This window comes from Dromiciops gliroides, chromosome 6 (genome assembly GCF_019393635.1).
Source record: "Dromiciops gliroides isolate mDroGli1 chromosome 6, mDroGli1.pri, whole genome shotgun sequence".
Taxonomy (NCBI): Eukaryota; Metazoa; Chordata; class Mammalia; order Microbiotheria; family Microbiotheriidae; genus Dromiciops; species Dromiciops gliroides.
Window position 1 is genome coordinate 261,516,484 of NC_057866.1, and position 20,313 is coordinate 261,536,796.

Here is a 20,313-nt window from a genome sequence, read left to right on the forward strand (position 1 = left end):
TACATATATACACATACACATATGGATAAGAACCTATCCTTGAACTGGATGAATCTTTCTTAACACTTATTTCAAGGTTTTCATCAATTCATTTCTGTCACCAGTTAATGGGAACAAATGAAGGTCTACTTTACTTAAAATGATGGTTCAAAAATTCACTGGATTTCTAGGTTTAAAACAGTCTTTTATGTCTCTTGGTTGTGTAAATTTACATTGTACACTATAAAGTAAGAGGAATTTTAACCCAAAAGAAATACCACACAAAGGAAAGGGGAATAAGATGTGGCAATAAGAAAAAGGGGGACAATAAAATAGGTATTTATAACCTTTTACTGTTGCCAAATTTTTCATGACTCCCACCTTCAGTTTTAAGAAGCTTTGTGTTAGAGGATAAGAAATTGAAGATGAAATAGCGTAAAGTTTAGATATATAAGGAATAATGTTCAGTTCTGTTTAGCAATAGCATAGAAATGTTTAGTGCTTTTTTCCCCAATATTTTACTATTCATTAACTATTAGCATAACGATTTCTCTCTTTTTCTCCCTTTTTTTAAAAAATAGATCAAAGAAAGTTTCTGTTCCATCAACAGTTATTTCCAGAGTGATTGGAAGGGGCGGCTGTAATATCAATGCTATTCGGGAGTTCACTGGAGCACATATAGATATCGATAAGCAGAAAGACAAGACAGGGGACCGGATAATAACGATAAGGCAAAATAGACTTTTCTTTTGTGCTTTTCCCCTCCATTTTTTGTGATATTATAATTTAATGTCAGGATTATTTGCATTTCTAGTTGAACTTGAAACTTATTAACAATCTCTGTTCATTCTGATTAATTTTCCCTTAATTTCTGGAAAAACTATTTTTCCTTCAGGATGTTACCATTCTTTTCATCAATACTTAGATGTCTATCACTTTAAAATTTTAGGACAAAATGCCCATATTTAGTTAAGTTCTGCATTGCCATTGTAAAATATTTTAGAGAACTGTGAAAGGTGTTACCCATTCCTTCAGAATTAGAGAATGTTGTATAATTGTGTTAAAAGGTAGAAATGATTTGTCTTTTACTTTCCCTAATTTTGTGATGAAAGTATTGTCTAGGTGGGATGTTCTTAATCTGAAGACCATGAACTGGTATTTTTATTTTAATTTGAATATATTTTTCATTACAATTGACTTCCTTTTAAAATAGGCTTCTTCTTTTTTTTTTTTTTTTAATGGTTTATATTTATAAACATGATTCTGGGAAGAGGTCCATAGGCTTCACCAGACAGTAGCCAAGAGGGGCTATGACACAAAACAATTTAGAACCCATGGCCTAGAATATTGTGAGCCTTTTAGGGAAGGATATACTTCCTCAGATGGTAATATTTGACATTCTTTTTGCCAAGAGTTGGATGTCCTTGGGATTTGAACACTTATGCTGTAATCATACATAGTAATTCATTTAACCTGAGAAAATGTTTAACCCTGTCTGAGTGCCCTTTAGAAAGTGGGAATCATATTGTAGGAAAAAGGTCAGTGCCAGGAAGCATTTATTGAAACTGTTAAGTGCTTTCACATTCTTTTTTTTTTCTTAAATAAAAGTTTTATTATTTTCCAGTTATATGTAGAGATAGTTTTCAACATTTGTTTTTATAAGATTTCAAATTTTTCTCCCTCCCCACCCCCTGACAGCAGGTAATCTGATATAGGGGTGTGTGTGTGTGTGTGTGTGTGTGTGTGTGTGTGTGTGTGTGTGTGTGTGTGTGTGTGTGTGTGTGTATAAAAGACATATTTCTTGCACATTCTTTTGAGAATCATTTGTGCCCTTTTGCAAGAAAATGCTTGCTAAGATAATATTTTAATGTTTTAAATATATTTCACTTTTGGTAGGAATTTATTGGACACTAACCATTGCCATGTGGATAGCATTGTGTTCAAGTAATAGTGGAGTTACAAATGTCTGTGAGTCCTCATAGGGAAATAAGGCATGTAAGCTTGAAGAATTGGCATTAATATATGTAAGGTGATAGGGTGATGCCTAATGAGTGACACAAGGAGAAGGGTGATTTTTAGAGGAGAATTCTGTTCACTTTGAGTTTAGGAAAGATCTTACTGCTTTCAGTGTGACTGCAGTCTGAAGAGAAGGCAGATTTCTACAAAGAAGTAATAAGGCCTTGTCTGGGAAGGGTCAGCGCCGAGGCAGGGGCAGATCAGATACTGAGGAGCGTTTGGGCAGAACTCGGTGTCTCTGATAGCTGACCAGATAACAGGGCTAGACAGGGATTGTAAAGTTTCTTTATGCCCAGTCCCTAATTTTGCAGATGAGGCTGAGACGCAAGGGTGTCTCTGACTTGTCCGATGCCTCTGAGTGCCCAGTAGGGCAGAATGGTTTGATGAAGAGCTCACCAGCTCCTGAAGATAACCAGCATCAGCCTCTCGCCCTTTTCTGTAAAAGGAGGGACCCCTTTTGCTCTTCTGTTTCAGACATTAAGGTCTTGCTTGAAACAGGCTCGTCTATACATTCTGCACATCTTTCCCACAATGGACATTTCCCCTGTCTACTTCTCCCTTCTTAGCACCGTCACTGCCCCAAAAACCACCTTGGAGAATGCTTGCTTCCTTCCCCCCACTTACCCAAATCCTGCACATCCTTGAAAATGTAGAGGGAGCCATACATTCTGCAGGTTACTTTGTCTACATTTATAAGTCCTCAGTGATTCCTTCTGAATTTTTATAGCTGTTTGCCTGCATTACTTGTTTGACCTCCTGCTTTCATTACATTAACAGCTGGCTGTTACTTCTCATTTCTGTCAGTTCTTCCTCTGGAGAACTGATAAAGTTCATAACTTGGATGGTAAGAAAGACATCCTTATTTTCACTAACTTCTAATCCAGGATTTCCTTCAATTATTTAAAATGTGATTTTGAGAAAAGATCATTAGGCTTTGACAAATTGCTAAAGGGGTCCATGACTCAAAATTAAGAATCTCTATTTTAAGGTATACATAAGACTTTGATAGCCAGCCCAATCCACTGGAAGAAACATCAACATCAGTGTTGGTAAAACTGATCATTGGTGTGTTAGTGTTAAAAATAATGATTGTAGGGGCAGCTAGGTGGCGCAGTGGATAAAGCACTGGCCCTGGATTCAGGAGTACCTGAGTTCAAATCCGGCCTCAGACAGTTGACACTTAGTAGCTGTGTGACCCTGGGCAAGTCACTTAAGCCCCATAGCCTCGCCAAAAAAAAAATAATAATGATTGTACTCTGTACAAAATGTCAGGGATTTTCTCTGTTTTTCATGTTTGGTAAATTTTGTTTTAATGAAACAAAAAAAAAACCCCGCAAATATCTCCAAACCATATGCACTCCCTGAAAATAACACAGTAGTATCTGTGACTAAGTAGGTATAGAAACATTGCTTCTGTACATTTTTTCTCATTTACCATTTAAGAGAAAGGAAGACAGGCTTTAAGACACTTTAACAAGGTAGTATCAGTGTTTACCCATTGTATTTGGCCTGAATTTTGTTGTAATTTAATGTTATCTTGCTTTACATACTTGTAGTCAGTATGAATATTTATTTTTTGGATCTTCTTTATTCACTTTTCATTACCTCATAAAAGTCTTTCTCTTTTTTCCCCTTCATAATTTTTTATTCTTTTAAGGAGCAGTAACATACCAAAACATTCATATGCTAAAATTTAAGCTAGTCATAGCCATTAGGCTTTTAGTTTGTTTACAGATTTTTACTATTTTAAATAGTGCTGCTCCAAATATTTGAATGAATCATTCTTCCTGGTGATAAGCTGCTTAGGATGTATATAAGGTCCTACCTCAGAGTCCTTTTAATTTCCATTTTTCTTATTCTTAGCAATTCTGGTTGCTGATCATTTAATCATTAAGGACCTTATATTACTGTCACATGCTTTTGTTGGTATTTAATGTTTATTCATTCTTGGTTGTTTTTTTTTTTTTAATTTTGTGGGGCAATGGGGTTGAGTGACTTGCCCAGGGTCACACAGCTAGTGTCAAGTGTCTGAGGCCAGATTTGATCCAGGGTCGGTGCTTTATCCACTGTGCCATCTAGCTGCCCCCTACTTTTTTTTTTTTTTTTGGTTTATTCATTCTTTTTTGGGGGGGTGTTATTCATTCTTAATCCCCCTATTTAGAACAGACCCTCCACCTCCTTTAGCCAGCTCTCATCTCTACCTCAGTGATTAGATTCATCATTGACTGTATCCTATTGATTGTTAGAGTTCTGAGTATAATACCACAAAACTTCTGAATTCAGTTTATTGATCAACAAACATTGATTAAGCCCCTGATATGTACCAGACATTTTTTCAAATCACTGAGAATGCAAAGTAAGGCAGAATCATGCTCGGTCCCTTATGGAATTTACACTCCCATAGAGGAAGAGAGATTATGGTATATGTAGAATTATTGGAGGGTAACCTAGAGCAGAGCTTCTTAAACTTTTTTTACTTGAGACCCCTTTTTGCATGAGAAATTTTTATATGACTCCCAGAATATAATAATGTATATAAATTAAACATTTACTGCCAACTTTTTTGCTACAACCTTACCACCCCCTTCCTGACACCCCCCTTTCCCCCCAAATTCAGTTACTTGACCCTATATGAGATCCTAACCCACAGTTTAAGAAGCTTTGTTCTAGAGGATAAAGTCTCTATTATCTGGGGTAATTGGGGAAAAGGCTTCCTGCACAAAGGTGGTATTTTTTCATAGTCTTGAAAGATGCCAAAGATTCTAAAAGGCAGAAAAATCACTTTGTAAGCTTTGTGAAGGGTGGGTTAGTGTGGGGAGAGGCTTGAGGCAGATTTGAAATAAAATGCTATTTCAGTAGTCCAAGCAAGAGGTGGTAAGAGTTTGGACTATAGTAGTGAGTAAAAAGGACTTGTGTACCAGAGATCCTCTGAAGGTTAAAAGGACAAAGTTTATGGGGCAGCTAGGTGGCGCAGTGGATAAAGAACTGGCCTTGGATTCAGGAGTACCTGAGTTCAAATCCGGCCTCAGACACTTGACTTACTGTGTGACCCTGGGCAAGTCACTTAACCCCCATTGCCCAGCCAAAAAAAAGGACAAAGTTTAACAACTGCTTGGATATTCAGGGTCAGTGATAATGAGGTATCAAAGATAACACTGAGCTTGGGAATGTAGGTAACTGGTAGCAAGTTGATTTCCTTAGTAGTAGTAGGGAAATTCAGAAAAGGGGTGTGTTTTGGGGAAAAGATAATACATTCATTCTGTTTTGACTGGTTGAATTTGAGATGCCTGCAGGATATCTGCTTTGAAATGTCCAAGAGACACTTAGTGATGAGATAGACTGATTAGGGAGGGGTGTGTGTATGCATGCACATGTGTGTACTTGGATCCATCCTGACATTGTGATCTTTGTATAAAGATAATTGAACCCATGGGGGCTATGATATCATCAAGTGATGTTATTGAGAGAAAAGAACAAAGCTGAGAGAATACCCATAGTGACTTACATGGATAAAGGAGCCTGAGAATGATCTGTTAAGATAGTTAAAAGGAGATCCAAGAGAGAGCAGCAGCATGAAAACCCAGAGGACCCTGTCTAAATTTAGGAGTTGTTTCAACTGTATCACTTGGTGCAGATTGGTCGAGAGTGATTAGGGTTAGGGGTGAAGGGGCCAGTAGATTTAGCTTTAGAGACATTTCTGTTTAATGACATCAGAAGCCAGACCGAAGAGGGTTTAGAGCAGCTTGAAAGGAACAGACAGGAGGAGAGGTAGAGGACTAGTGAGCGGGAATGGTAGGGTCACAGAGGGTTTCTTGAAGAATAGCAGACCTTGGCCACAGGGAAAGAGAACCTGAAGATTAGAGAAAGTTGAGGTGAATCTGCTGGACCAGATGGGAGGAGTGGGAGTGCATGTAGCAAGGAGTAAACCTTTCACTTCTTGATGCGAGGTACCTGTGAAGAAAAGATCACGGGAGATGTCAGGGGATTCTGCTAGGTACCTTCAAAAGTACCCCTGACCATTCCCCATGCTTTATTTATTTCTTCTAATAAGCGACCTTGTAGAGGTTTCAGATATGTAACAAATGGAAACTTTTCAGATTTCAGACCCGGGAAATAATCACAAACATTAAGAGACCGCTGATCTGGTTATTTAATATAATGCTGTTCTTTCAGGCCAATGATTGAACTTATATAATCAGGTTGAGCGCAGTCACTTGCCGAGTTATAAAAACCTTGTCTTAGTTAAAGTGTTTTGTGTAGGGATATATTGCCTCCTTGCTGGAATTATCATCCTTCCTCACTGTGGACCTCACCAGATTTAACCAGCAGTGTAGGGAACTTTCTGAGCCTGTTCCTGTATCCTGTTATCTCTTTTTTTCATTTCTTACAGATAATAGTGCTCACAGTTAATACTACTTCAGTCACTTTTTCTCTTTCCCATTCTCTCTCTCTTTTTTTTAAATTGTGAAAGTATTTTATTATTTTCCAGTTACATGTAGAGATAAGTTTTCAACATTTGTTTTAAATTTTTCTCCCTCCCTCCCCCTCCCCAAGACAGTAAGTAATCTGATATAGGTTATATATGTACAATAGCATCAAACATATTTCTGCATTAGTCATGTTATAAGAGAAGAATCAGAGCAAAAAGGGAAAACCTCAAAAAAGAAAAACAACAGCACCAAAAACAAAAGAACTAGTATGGCTCAATCTGCCCTTTCTGAATTTGGAGAGCATTTTCCATCCTGAGTCCTTTGGAACTATCTTGTACCATTGTATTGCTGAGAAGAATCAAGTCATCACAGTTGATCAACACATAATGTTGATGATCCTGTGTACAGTGTTCTGGTTCTGCTCATCTCACTCATCATCAGTTCATGATAGTCCTTCGAGGTTTCTCTGAAATCCACCTGCTTATCGTTTCTTACCCCATCCTCTTCTTAACAAACTCCTATCCAGTTAGCCCCTGAACAATTTCTTATAAAACTACCATTCTCTTCTTTCCCTTTAATTTGTGAACCCAAACCACCTCTGGTCCTGGTTAATATGTAATAAGTAGTGTATGTATTAGGTTGTACGGGGGAAACAATTACATTCACTTTCATTGTAGTTTTTGTTCTTCTTAATGCATCAGTTACATGCTTATTTTCAATTATTTTTTTTTCTTTCCTCTTATTCCAGAAGCCTTAATAGCTTTTGTGGCCCTCATTGGGAATCTACCCAGTACTTATAAAATTGTTTCTGTGGGAAAATGTGTTCCAAGACTAATCCACTTAAAAATGAACTTCGCAAAATACTTCCCATCAATAATTCTGTACTATGGTGATTTTGCACACTGCAGCACTGCAGTTTTGTTTTGTTAATTGTTGAACATTTCAGTGATGGAATTACCTTCTTTGGTCCAGTTACTTTTTGGATAGCTTAATAGAACAGTGTTAGATCACTCACTTTCTATCTACAGAGATATGAAGCTCATTGGAAACATGGGACCTAATTTTGTCTCTCATCTTCCTCGTTATAGGGGTGGCACAGAATCAACAAGGCAAGCGACACAGTTGATCAATGCTCTGATCAAGGATCCAGACAAAGAAATTGATGAGCTTATTCCAAAGAATCGTTTGAAAAGCTCCTCTGTGAATTCCAAAACTGGGTCTTCGGCCCCTGCCACGACCGCTGCTAACAGCTCCTTGATGGGGATTAAAATGACCACGGTGGCTCTGTCCTCTGCCTCGCAGACTGCGCCTGCCCTGGCGGTGCCTGCGCTCTCTTCTGCCTCCGCTCACAAAACCATTAAGAACCCTGTCAGCAACGTGAGGCCGGGCTTTCCTGTCTCGCTGCCCATCGCCTACCCCCCACCCCAGTTTGCACATGCCCTGCTCGCAGCTCAGACTTTCCAGCAAATCCGCCCGCCTCGGCTGCCCATGACCCACTTTGGAGGGACTTTCCCGCCAGCGCAGTCCACTTGGGGTCCCTTTCCTGTCAGGCCTCTGAGCCCAGCCCGAGCTCCTAACTCGCCCAAGCCTCACGCGGTGCCTCGCCACAGCAGTCAGCAACACAGCAGCGGTTCTCAGGTGAACCCCGCAGGTTCTTTCACGTCTGCTGCTGCAGTGACCACCAGTGCACCCACGTCAACGGGGCCCGGCACTTCCACAAATGGCAGCCCGAGCTCACCTTCCGTCAGAAGGCAGCTCTTTGTTACCGTGGTGAAGACCTCCAATGCCACCACGACCACAGTCACAACCACAGCCAGCAACAGCAGCACCGCACCCACCAACGCCACCTGTCCTCTACCTACTGCCAAAGAACACTACCCCCTGTCATCCCCGTCCTCCCCGTCCCCCCCGGCTCAGCCGGGAGGCCTTTCTAGAAGTAGCCCTTCTGATTGTGTAGCATCCTCTCCAAACAAAGGGATACCTTCCTGTGACCAGGAAGCTGGCAGTCCACCAGTAGTAGAAGCGCCGAGCAGTCGACAACAACCAAATGGCGCCAGTGCCGTGGGGAGTTCTGCAGGGCATTCTGCTCCACAGCCACCTCCTGGGGCTGCCGCCCCAGAACCACGACCGCCTCTGCCGCCACCGCCGCCGCCGTCTCAGGTTCCTCCACCCGAAGTGAGAATGACTGCACCCCCATTAGTAACGACGAGTTCTGCCCCAGTGGTACTGCCGCCTACTGCCCCAGGCACCTACCCCATTCCTCAGGCACAGATGGGGTCTTCACAGCCTGCTCCCAAGATGGAACTGCCTGCTATCAGGCCTCCGCCTCACGCCACAGCTCCGACTCACAAAAATCCAGTACCATTGCAGAATTCATCTGTTGCAGTCCTCAGTGTCAATCATATTAAGAGACCCCACAGTGTCCCCTCTTCTGTCCAGCTACCTTCGACCTTAAGTACACAAAGTGCTTCTCAGAATTCAGCACATCCAGCAAATAAATCCATGGCCCCCAATTTTAGTGCACCCTTACCATTTGGGCCCTTTAGCACATTGTTTGAAAACAGTCCCACTTCTGCCCATGCCTTCTGGGGAGGCTCTGTGGTTTCATCTCAGTCCACACCGGAATCCATGCTGCCAGGAAAATCTGCCTATCTGCCAAATCCAGATCCCTTGCACCAGTCTGACACTTCCAAAGCGCCCGGCTTCCGACCACCATTGCAGAGGCCTGCTCCGAGTCCCTCAGGTGAGTTTGTCGTGGCGTTCCCATGATTTGGTAGCTCCTGTCGCTTCCTGTCGGCCAGTGTTCTTCAGTGCTTGGGAAACCTGTGTCGTAGTTGGATTGAGGTTTTTTGTATTGGGGTCATTAGAAGTAGGATGTCACAGAATATGTCGTTGTGGATTTTGACTCCCTTTAATGTGTCTTTGTCGGTCATGTTGTTTTTGGTGGTGGTTTAGAACGCTTGCATTTCTGAATGCTCCAGGGAGGATTTCTCCTAATATCCTTATTTGCCAGGCTTTTACTTAGCCTTTCTCTAAACAAAAGAGAAAATGTTAGTGGTATTTAATAAGATAATGGCCCCAAATTCTGCTTTTATTTTTATCCAAAAGAATTAACAAAGATTTTCCCATCATAATTTGCCCCTCAAAAAAACTAATGTTAAATTTTGGTTTATAAAAATTGTATTCCAGTACTGTGTACTGATCAAATGTAGAGTACCTATCTAGTTGTCAGGTATTGCTCTTTCACTTGGGTGTTTGAAGCAACAAAAGCTGATCTACACCATTATAAAGATGGAATTCAGTACCAATCCATGCCTGTATTTTGGATTAAAATTTCTTTGCTTTTATATTCCCCCTGAGCACAGTGGTGGGACTTTAGAGAGGGGGAGTACTTTTATTCAAAGTACTCAAAGTATTTAAGCAAAATACATTGAGTGAGGTCATGTATTTTTACTTTTGATTCAAGTGAATTAAAATGTTTTTTAAAAAACATGCAAAATAATGTAGTATGTGAATCTTAATTTTCAATACTATGTTACTAGTCAGTTGTGAGATGTTAGCTAGATTTTTTTAAACCATCCTTTGCCCGTGTAATAGAATGGGGGGGGGGGGATGAGGGTTAAGTCACTTGCCCAGGGTCTCACAGCTAATAAGTGTCAAGTGTCTGAGGCCTCATTTGAACTCAGGTCCTCCTGAATCTAGCGCCAGTGCGTTATCCACTGCGCCACCTAGCTGCCTGTAATAGAAACTTTTTAAAAATTAAGTTACAATAACTAATTTTCTGGGACTTTATTATAAAGTCAATTCAGCTTTAATAAAAAGTGACAATCAGGACAGTATTTTAAAGATATTAGAAGATTGCAATTTGGAGGAAGGAACAAGTTGGGGAAAAGCATTGGTCTTGTTTATTATATATTATGGGAGTGGAGGCATTGAAAAGAAATACCAGTTACATTAGGAAGATTTCCCCACAAAATTGCATGTAAAAGATCAAAGATAGGCTGTGGTAACAAGTAAAGATTACATTTCTGCTGTAAATGCAAGCAAAAATGGTGAGGAAAGATTTAAGGGAAATCTAATAAAATTCAAGGGAACTAAAAGTTCAGTATTTAAATTTTTAGTACTTTGGAAGCATCTTGAGTGATTTCACCTTCAAGTTCGTTATTTTGACATTTTTATCTGATTTTTCCAATTTGTTTTGCTCCCCTGAAACCTTTGCTTCATTTTATCTAAGTGTCTTAACTTCTGCCTTCAATGTTGTTTATGTATTGCCCTTTGTAATGTCTTTTTGGGGGGAGTAGTGAGGAGAGGTAGTCAGGAGAATGTGACCGCAAACATATTTTAGAACACTGAACATCTAGTACAACTGAAATGTAGATTTTTTTTTTTTCTTGAAAATTAATGACTCTTTCCTTTTCCCTATAAAGGGAAAGGGGACAGACAGGTTAAGAAAATAAAGAATTGATAAACGATCTGGAGTCACACCTCAATTTGCTTTGTCATCTTTACATCTTTAGGATTGTCTAACCATAACTGCACGCTTGAATCAAGAATGATCTGGTATTTTGTAATTGTTTTCTTTAGGTATTGTCAATATAGACTCCCCTTATGCTTCTGTAACACCTTCCTCTACACATTTGGGTAACTTTGCCTCAAACCTTTCTGGAGGGCAAATGTATGCACCTGGGGCACCCCTTGGAGGACCACCTACAGCTGCTAACTTTAACAGGCAACATTTTTCCCCACTTAGTTTGTTGACTCCATGTTCATCAGCATCAAATGGTGAGTTATTTATACATTAGAAAGTAGATGAGAAGGGGAAGACAATAGGATTCCATAAGAAAGGAAATTGTGGCTATATTTCCTTTGGGTGCCTCTTCAGTCTGATTTTGTTTTTATTATAATGGTGCTATAATTTCACCAAATACGAGTTTACCAATATTTTAAAAATATTATTTCTAAAGTCCTATGGTGCCAGGAGTATTTTTAAGGATAACACATTATTGTATATTGCACTTAAATACTGTGGAATTAGAAAAATTACAAAAACGTCCTCTACTTGCTAACATGCCAAAAACAACTTGAGGTATTTTATAACCCAAAATACCACTGTGGCACTTTTCACTCGAGTTTTTTTGTTGATTTTTTTTTTTGGTAGTGTAGGTGTTCTTCTTGTATAATTTATTTTAGTTTCAGCTGCAGTTTGGGAAATTTTTCCAAGAACAGCCAGTTGGGCTTCTAGTTAGCCAGTTGTAATTTTTCATACTTAAGAATTTACATTCTGATTACTTCTGTAATCTTAGTTCTCTTTAAAAAAACTAAACTGCTTCTAGAGTATACAATCTAGTATTCTTCTGGTATGGACAGTCTCATTTTATGATGTAAAAATTAACTATGCCAGAAATGGAGCTTATTAAATGTCTATACAATGAGTAAATCACATGGGGCAATGTGAAGAATAAGGGAGCCAGCCTCAGAAGGCCAAAGTCCTGGGCTCAGGGGATCGTACCTCTGCCATACATGTTGGCTGTATAACTCTCAGCTTGCTTCCTTCCCTCCCCTCTCAGTGAAGGTGCCTTGCCTTTACTAGCTGAGAGAGTTTCCCTGTACTGGTCAAATTATGGGCATAGCCAGCTCCTGTCAGTGAGTCAATCCTAGGCATTTCATGGAGTCTCATCCTGTTCTGTACTGTGTTTGATTATGGCTTTTACTCTTTATTTCATAGACATAATGAATGACATGGAGATTTGAACTGTATTTTAGATAGTGACATTGAGAGATAAAAATTTCACATATTTAATGATGTCAATAAATCACACAAAAGATAACTGTACTTTATAGTCATAAGAAAGACTAGAACTTTCCTTGCACTTACTTATCTCTCTGAGCTTCTGATTACTCAGCTATAGAATAAGAATAAAAATTGGAAAGCTTCTTATAAATAGAAGCAGTTATTTCCCTTTAAATATTATTCGTTTATCGTGCATAATTTGTGGCTTCAAAATTAGTACTATTTTGGGAGAAACACATCATTTTTTCAATAACTTTTCTGCAGATTCTCCTGCTCAGTCTGTATCCTCTGGAGTAAGAGCACCATCTCCTGCCCCATCAGCAGTATCTTTGGGGGCAGAGAAGGCCAGCAGTGTCTGTCAGGACAGAAAAGTTCCTGTTCCAATTGGGACAGAACGCTCTGCCCGTATTAGACAAACTGGAACTTCAGCGCCATCTGTTATTGGGAGTAACTTGGCCACACCAGTAGGCCACAGTGGCATCTGGTCCTTTGAAGGGATAGGTGGAAATCAAGGTATGAAGTTTTGTCTGTCCTAGCTTTGGGAAATGAAATGTCTCATTATGCTTATAATCATAAAGCATTTTACCTTTCATAAAGTCTACTTTTTAAAAAAATCACGTACTTTTTTTGACTTTGGTATTTAATTGATATTTCCTGAAGAATTGTTCTGAGCATTGTATTTGAAATGGTATTGTAAATAGCTATGTCTAAAGAGAACATGTTCTACTAAGAAATTCCAAGTGTTCATTCCATGGGATCCTAAAGACATATGAATAATTTCCTCATGTATTAATTAATCTATGAGCCCACTTAATGTTTGAGCAGGCTTTCTCTATCTCTTACTTAGACCGCTGAGCCCCATGTGTTTAATATATAACTAATGTGTCCATGGCTGCCTAGAACATGCATGTAGATTAAACCTTCGTCCTGTTCTTATCAGTAAGTCAAAATTTAATGTTGAAAAGGGGATGCATAGAAATTCTTCATTACTTCAATAAGCCCCACCTGCCTCAGGGTGTCAAGGAGAGGACCTGGCAGTGAGTGCTCTGAGGCTATGCTACTGAGTTTTTTCTGGAATGTTCTACAAAACCGGAGAGTTTGGCTATGATCTCAGCTCCCTGTGGAGCTTCTCCATGTAACTCAGGTGTTACATGTATTTTCCATTCTAAAATTTCAGGATTGAGTTTACATAATTTTGCCACATTTCTGCGTTTGCTCAGAAGCAGTTTACGGGACTAAAACCAATGAGAATGAGAATGTCTTGTATGGAAAACCAAGAAACAAAATGTGTCACATAGTTTTGTTTTGTTCTCTAAATCAGACATTTGCTATTTTTATTGAAATTCTTGTTATATTGCTATGTCTATTTATTTTTTGGATCTCTGTTTTTTTTGTTGTTGTTTTTTTTCCTCAGACAAAGTAGACTGGTGTCATAGTGGCATGGGAAACCATATGATTCATAGGCCAATGTCTGATCCAGGAGTGTTTTCACAGCATCAAGCAATGGAGCGAGATAGTACAGGAATTGTAACTCCTTCTGGTACATTCCATCAGCATGTTCCTGCAGGATACATGGACTTTCCTAAAGTCGGGGTAATTTTCATTTCAGAGGGAGTAACCCCTCCATTTTCAAATGTTAAATTTACCCTTTTAATACTTCTAACAGTGATCCTATGGGATGCATTTGGACAATTTATTTTCATATCAATTGTGTAAAAAAATGTCATTCTTTTGAGCAACATGACATTGTCACATTATGAAGTAATATATAAGCTTAGAGTGGTCACATCTGGTGCTGAGGTGATAAAGTGTGTGATGCTGAAATTCCTATTGCACAGTTTACTTACCAAATTGAAGAACAAGTTGATATTACAATTTGGAAATGACTCCTGAGTATTTGTTTATGGGCTGAGCATGAGTCTAAATGTGCTTTCCCTTTTTTCCCCCCCAAGGGTATGCCCTTTTCTGTCTATGGGAATGCAATGATCCCTCCAGTAGCACCTATACCAGAGAGTGCTGGAGGGCCCATATTTAATGGTCCTCATGCTGCTGACCCTTCTTGGAACTCACTGATAAAGATGGTTTCAAACTCTACAGAAAATAATGGCCCTCAAACGGTAAGATTGAGCAGATAAAAATACAAAACAAAATTAACTGAATACTCTTTACATCTTCATGTATGCAAGTAGGACTTGACAGGAAAATAGAGGAGGAACATGTTAGAATATTTAAAATGTTATTATGTATTCCCATTGAATAAAAATAAATATACATTAGGTCACAATATCCACAAGAGAAATGCTGTGTACTTTCTGTGAAAACCGCATAGGACTCTGTTTTTCTATTGCTGTTCTCGTCATCATTGTAAGGGTGTTCAAGTTAACTGAGTATAACTAGGAAAATTAAAGATGGGGGGCCGTGGAGGGAATCTGAAAGGGCTTCATAGAGATATGGTGGTGCATAAGCTGCATTCCAGAGCAAGAGGGGGATTATCTGACACACAGATAGGAGGAGAAAGAACATTCTGGCTTTGGTGGGGAAAGGGGGTGGCCAGTGCAAAAGAATGGAGCTAGAAGCTGGAGGGTTATGGATGTGAAACAGAGCGGGGCATTTGGGGGCAGGATTGCCAAGTGAGATGGTGGGAATAATAGTCAAGGAACCCAAGAAATAGGTTGATGTCAGGTTGTAAAGAGCCAAACAGAAATTTGCTTTCTTAGAGGCAATAGGGAGCCCCACTGGAAGTCACTGAGTAGAGAAGTGACAGTTAAATCTGCATTGAAAGAAAATGAGTCACAGTAGAATAGAGAACAGCTGACGGAGGATCAATTAGTCGATACAAAGAGGGCCTGACCTTAGTCTGAAGGAGAGTTTGGAGTCTAGGAGAATGCCAAGATCATGAACCTGGAAGACCTAGCAGGATGGTTGGTGCCTTTGACAGAAATGAGGAAGGTTTGGGAGGTGTATGTCAGGTTTACCCATTCATTCTCCAGGTAATGCATGGTGATTTGGGGAGTGGGGGTGAGGTTCTTTTGTTGTTTCCAAAGATACTCAGAATCTTTACTACTTTAGCATTTTCTCAAAATGTGTGATACATATCTAATTGTATGCTATGTACTTTAACTCCTCAGGTGTGGACTGGAACTTGGGCACCTCATCTGAACAGCGTACATATGAACCAGCTTGGCTGATTGGGATCAACTTGTTAGCCTGCTGATTCCTTTCCATTCAGAGGAAATCACAAGTGGCCGAAAGAATTTTTATGTTCCCAAATCATTCTACTGATGTGCTTGACTGAAGTGTGTAGGCTTTTTGCAGAAGATCTTACTAACTGACCTTTTTTCTGTGAACATTTGTGACCGCCCATTCCCCACCACCCGACATTTCACCTTAGTTAGCATTCTTTCTTCTTGTCATTTTTTCTTTCCTTCTCTTCCTTCACCTCAGTCCTGTCCCTGCCCTGCCCCCGGACATAACTTTCTGTTGAAGCTGTTCTTTGGCTGGTTGGTTTTAGTACTGTAAACTGCTTCTGAGCAAACACGGAAATTTAGCAAAATTATGTAAACTTGATCCTGAAGTTTTAGAATGGCAAATAAATGTACAATTGTTTACATAACAGAAATGGCTAAGCAGAAAGTAAATTTCAATATGTCAGTATAGAGGCTCTACTTTATGTAGACTTAAATTAATGTGAGATATGTACCTTCATATTCAGAAATCTGGATGTTTCCTTCATACATTAAACTATTAATAAGCATAACATTTCTACTTGTGTAATTTAAGTACAGTATAAAAGAATGGGAGAATGGGCATTATCAGTTTGTGTTTTTCCACATGAGCTTTCAAAAAAAGCTAAACTTGTTTTATTTTGGGAATGGGAGAGGTTTGTAACAAGGCACAGACTAGAGAACAATTCATTACTTAAACCGTGCAAAGTTATTCATGTTTCTTAATCTTTTGTCACTTTCAGAACCCATAGACACAATCTCTTCCATGCTCCTGGGCCCTTCATTCCTAGTAAAATATGCCTTGTTGTGATGTTAATCAGTCATTCCTGCAATGATTTTCATCCTCGTAGTTGCTATCACAAAGTGGCTTACTTCAAAGATCACATTTAGCTCCTTTCTTAAAATGTTTTACATTTTCTGAGTGTAAAACGATACTATTGGCTACCAGGGCAGTTTATTTAGTAGATCTTAATAGAAAGGTTTTTATTAAGAAACAATTGAATGAACTGCTTATGCTAGGTAACTTTCAGTCTCATCTATCCTTAAATTCCAATTTTGAAACTTAGTGGGAAGTGTTAAACACTATATTAAAGATGCTTTGTTCTAATTGCCAGTGCACTTTCTGTGAGACTAGGATCTGCCAGCTCATGCTAAATATAAAGGGCACTGTGAATTTGAGGTCTGGTCAGCTTATGTTGCACACAAATCCTCAGATTCCAGGTTAAAACATGTACTGTTTAAATTCCATCCATTTGAAAAGAGCAAGTGGGAGTATAAGTACGTCTTATACTGTTGGTCTTTCTTGCTGAAAAATAATGGGGTAAAATGGGTAGGAACAAAGTTAAATAATATGGATCTCGATTTGTCTATTTTCAGTAACATTAATTACACTCTGGTGAACAAAATGATTAACCAAATCTGACGTCATTCTAATTTAAATGAATTAATGTAGTTCCTTGGCTGTTTAATAAAGTGATTAATTTACTGTGGTCACCAGAGCAAGAAGGGAAGGGGGAAGATGATTTGATAGATGGGAACATTCATTTAATTATTATAACGTGTCCAGTAGTTTATGAATAATAACCTTTTTCTTTTTCTGCATTTTGGTTATTGCCTTAAAGCACATATTTTTTTCCAGCTGTCTTGTGATTATAACATCAAAAATTTAAGGAACAAATGAATCAAAATGCCCTACAGCTATTAATTAAATTCAATTTTAGCACTTTAATGTGAGTGGGGAACGAATGCCAATTTTTAAGTGTTTTTGTGTCCTTTGCCACTATCTTAACAATTTAATGCTTAATGGCCTTTCCTGTACTATAGCTAGGATTATTTTCTGTCCTAAATAATCCTAAGATATAGATACAACCCAATATTTATTTATTATAAAAACTGTACTTTGGGGTCCAACAAAACTGAGTTACTGAGAATGTGTGATTTCTTACCAAAAAAAAAAAATCTGTATTTTTTTTTTTAACTTGAAGCCAGAACTTCTTACAAGGGGATGTAAGTTGGAATGCCCCATGTTTAGTTTGTCAATTAGGCTTGTTAAATATTATACCATGATTTTTAGTCTGTACTAGGAACATTTTTCAGGTACATTTTTTATATTTTAAATGTAATGCCTTTTATTTGACAAATAAAAGAAGGAACATAACCTTTTGAGACCATGTAGGTCTTCTCTTTTTTGTTCCCACTTTTTAAAGAAAGCTTCAAGAATTGGTATGTGTATACGCAGACTACTACAAGATTTATTTCTCCCGTAATCATTTAAGGGGTGACTTAACTCATGAGTCATCCTTGAGTTAGTTCACAACTTAAAATACATAGTCAATATCTCAGTAATATGTAATCTGTTTATACCAACCACTTAGCAAATTTTATTTCTTTTCAAATAAGTTTAGCTTCTCATGTGTTTTTTTTTCCTATATCAGCTATCCAATTAACTGGATTTTGGTGCTTAATCTAAAGCATTTTTTCCTTGTTTAGCATTATTAAAGTTTATATGATGAGCTAAAATTTTTTTTTGGTTCCTAAATTACTATAATCTATTTCATGGACATTTTTTTTCATAGAAAAAAATTCATCAATTAAATTCAGTTTTCTACACAAAAATTGTTTTCTGTCCTAGTTTTGCCATGAAATTTACTATTCTGTGGAAATGCAAAATTTGATTGCGTCATTCACACAGAGCTAATAAGTAGCATGGCTACTTTTAGGGAAAAGGAAAGGGAAAATAAGTTTATTAAACCAATTCTGACCTTTAGGAAACAAAGCCAGTTGAGTTTATTGTTTTTACAGGATTAAATTTGTCAATGGATTCAAAAGCCAAGAGCCTCAAAAATATTTTAACTTGAGATAAGGAAACAACATCATAACATAAAATCCTTTCTTATTCTAAATTTAAAACTCTTCTAGGAGCTCATTTTTTTTCCTTCAAAAACTGGCATTTTTTTTGTTAAGCTTTAATTTGAAAAGTCTGTACAGGACATAGGCATGTTCTGTTGAACATTTCCATAAACAGATACATGTTGATCACCAATATTTATAGAATTTTACTTTGGCAAAAACCTATTTCAACCCCATCCACCCCCACCTCCACCCCCATCCCATTCTACATCTGAGAAAACTGAAGCCCCCCTCATTGTGCGTGCTGATGGCTTGAGATTTCATGGGAAAGTTTTCCAAATATGCTAAGTGGTTTCTGTTACATTTCATTCATCATAGCCTCACTAGCACTTTTTAAAAAAATACAAAGTAGATGTTACTGTGCAGATAAAGCATTCACTAAGTATTATATGCCAGGGACTGTAAGCAGTTGAGATAACAAAGACAATAATAAAATAGTCTATGCTGTTAGAACCCTATAAATCCACTAACTAGACTAAAAGGGTAAATGGCTGATTTCTCTTTTAAGTAGGTGTACCTAGTGGCAGATATGAGTGTCATTTAAAATAATCAGTTCAAGAAAACATTCAGGGAATGACTGAACCTATGAAACATCTGGCTTAAAATGGAATTTTACAAATTTCCGTTTGTTTCCACCTGGCATCAGCAACCTAGCTTAATAGTTTTATCCTTAACTGTTATAGCTTTTGTATAAGGAAATAAATAGAAATCAGTTTATCAGAGGGATTCGATTTTAAGAAATAGTTAGACTTGCCCTTACAGAATTAAACTTGTTTGGCTATTGGGTGAATTTAGTACTGGGAGGATTATTGGGGTATCTAAGAAAGCTGGATCATTGATCAGAGCAGATTCTCTGAATCTCAGTATATCTCTAAAGAGCTAAGGACAAAATAAAAAGGCCAGTTAGGTCAACATAGCCATGTTTTTTATCTAAACAAGAAAGATGAGCGCAACATGGTGTGCTTTTTATATGACTTAGAAATCACCTAAGTGATTAAATCCATGCTGACTGTATGAAGCAATTAGAAAAATTACCCATGAAGATTCACCTAGGGACTTTTAACCTACCGAACCATTTTGGGACCATGACATTTCAAAGCAAATGAACTGTGTGCCTTGCACAATATCAAGTACTTGTCCATTTATTGAATTAAATCGAATAAAATTTAGATATCAACTTAGGAGCAATAACACAACTTGACCATTGTGATGATCACTGAATTCAGTAATCAGAAATTTGGCCCATTGGCCCAACCCTGATTGATGACTCTGTGCCAAGAAACAAATGGTGAGTAATCACCATGTGCCACCACTGTTTGGCACAATGGGGAAGAAAAGTAAAAAACAGACGACGCTCTCTTCAAGGAACTGCAGCTAAAGGGAACAGAGAGCATCTGAGTTATTAAAAACAAATATGGGGGCAGCTAGGTGGCGCAGTGAATAGAGCACCGGCCCTGGAGTCAGGAGTGCCTGGGTTCAAATCCCGCCTCAGACAGGCTCAGTCACTGTTACAAGCAAAGTACATGCAGTTTCCAAAACGCAAGCCACCTTGCCTCCTTCCTTCTCTTCAGTTCTTGGTCCATATAATGGGACATTTGCTGCTTCTTGCCCAAGACAGTTATACTAAGGGGCTTAGGAGATTACATGTCCATTTTTCATGTGCTAATTCTGGGCAATCGGATTCTTCATTTTTCCTGAATGTATTTATTAGGTTGATTGCTTCTTAATGGCTTTTGGCATTCTCATTGTTATAACATCAGTTAAACTTATAGGAGATGGCAACATACATCAATAAAAGACTGTGGTTAATTAATTTTTTTTTAACCATCCCTGTGATTTCAAAAGTGTAGGGAATTCCACTGAGACTCACTCAACCTGTAAAAATGAGCATGATTTTCCACAATTTAATAGGCTTGGCCTGGGGTACTTAAAAGTTAAGTGACTGGAATCATACAGTCAGTGT

The 20,313-nt window shown here is 38.4% G+C and overlaps 1 protein-coding gene across 7 annotated transcripts in view; it reads left to right on the forward strand.

The window, feature by feature from the left end:
- ANKRD17 (ankyrin repeat domain 17) overlaps window positions 1-17,606 on the forward strand; it is a 152,933-nt gene extending 135,327 nt beyond the window's left edge. For 6 of the 7 annotated variants that reach the window (XM_043970665.1, XM_043970666.1, XM_043970660.1 and 3 more), the window contains 7 exons: window positions 561-710; window positions 7,514-9,168; window positions 11,010-11,207; window positions 12,481-12,729; window positions 13,631-13,809; window positions 14,169-14,333; window positions 15,345-17,606. In XM_043970665.1, coding sequence (XP_043826600.1) covers window positions 561-710; window positions 7,514-9,168; window positions 11,010-11,207; window positions 12,481-12,729; window positions 13,631-13,809; window positions 14,169-14,333; window positions 15,345-15,404 — 2,656 coding nt within the window. In that variant the 3' untranslated portion in view covers window positions 15,405-17,606. The remainder of the gene's footprint in view (window positions 1-560; window positions 711-7,513; window positions 9,169-11,009; window positions 11,208-12,480; window positions 12,730-13,630; window positions 13,810-14,168; window positions 14,334-15,344) is intronic. The other variant, XM_043970662.1, reaches the window with a different exon arrangement.
- Window positions 17,607-20,313: the final 2,707 nt, after the last annotated feature.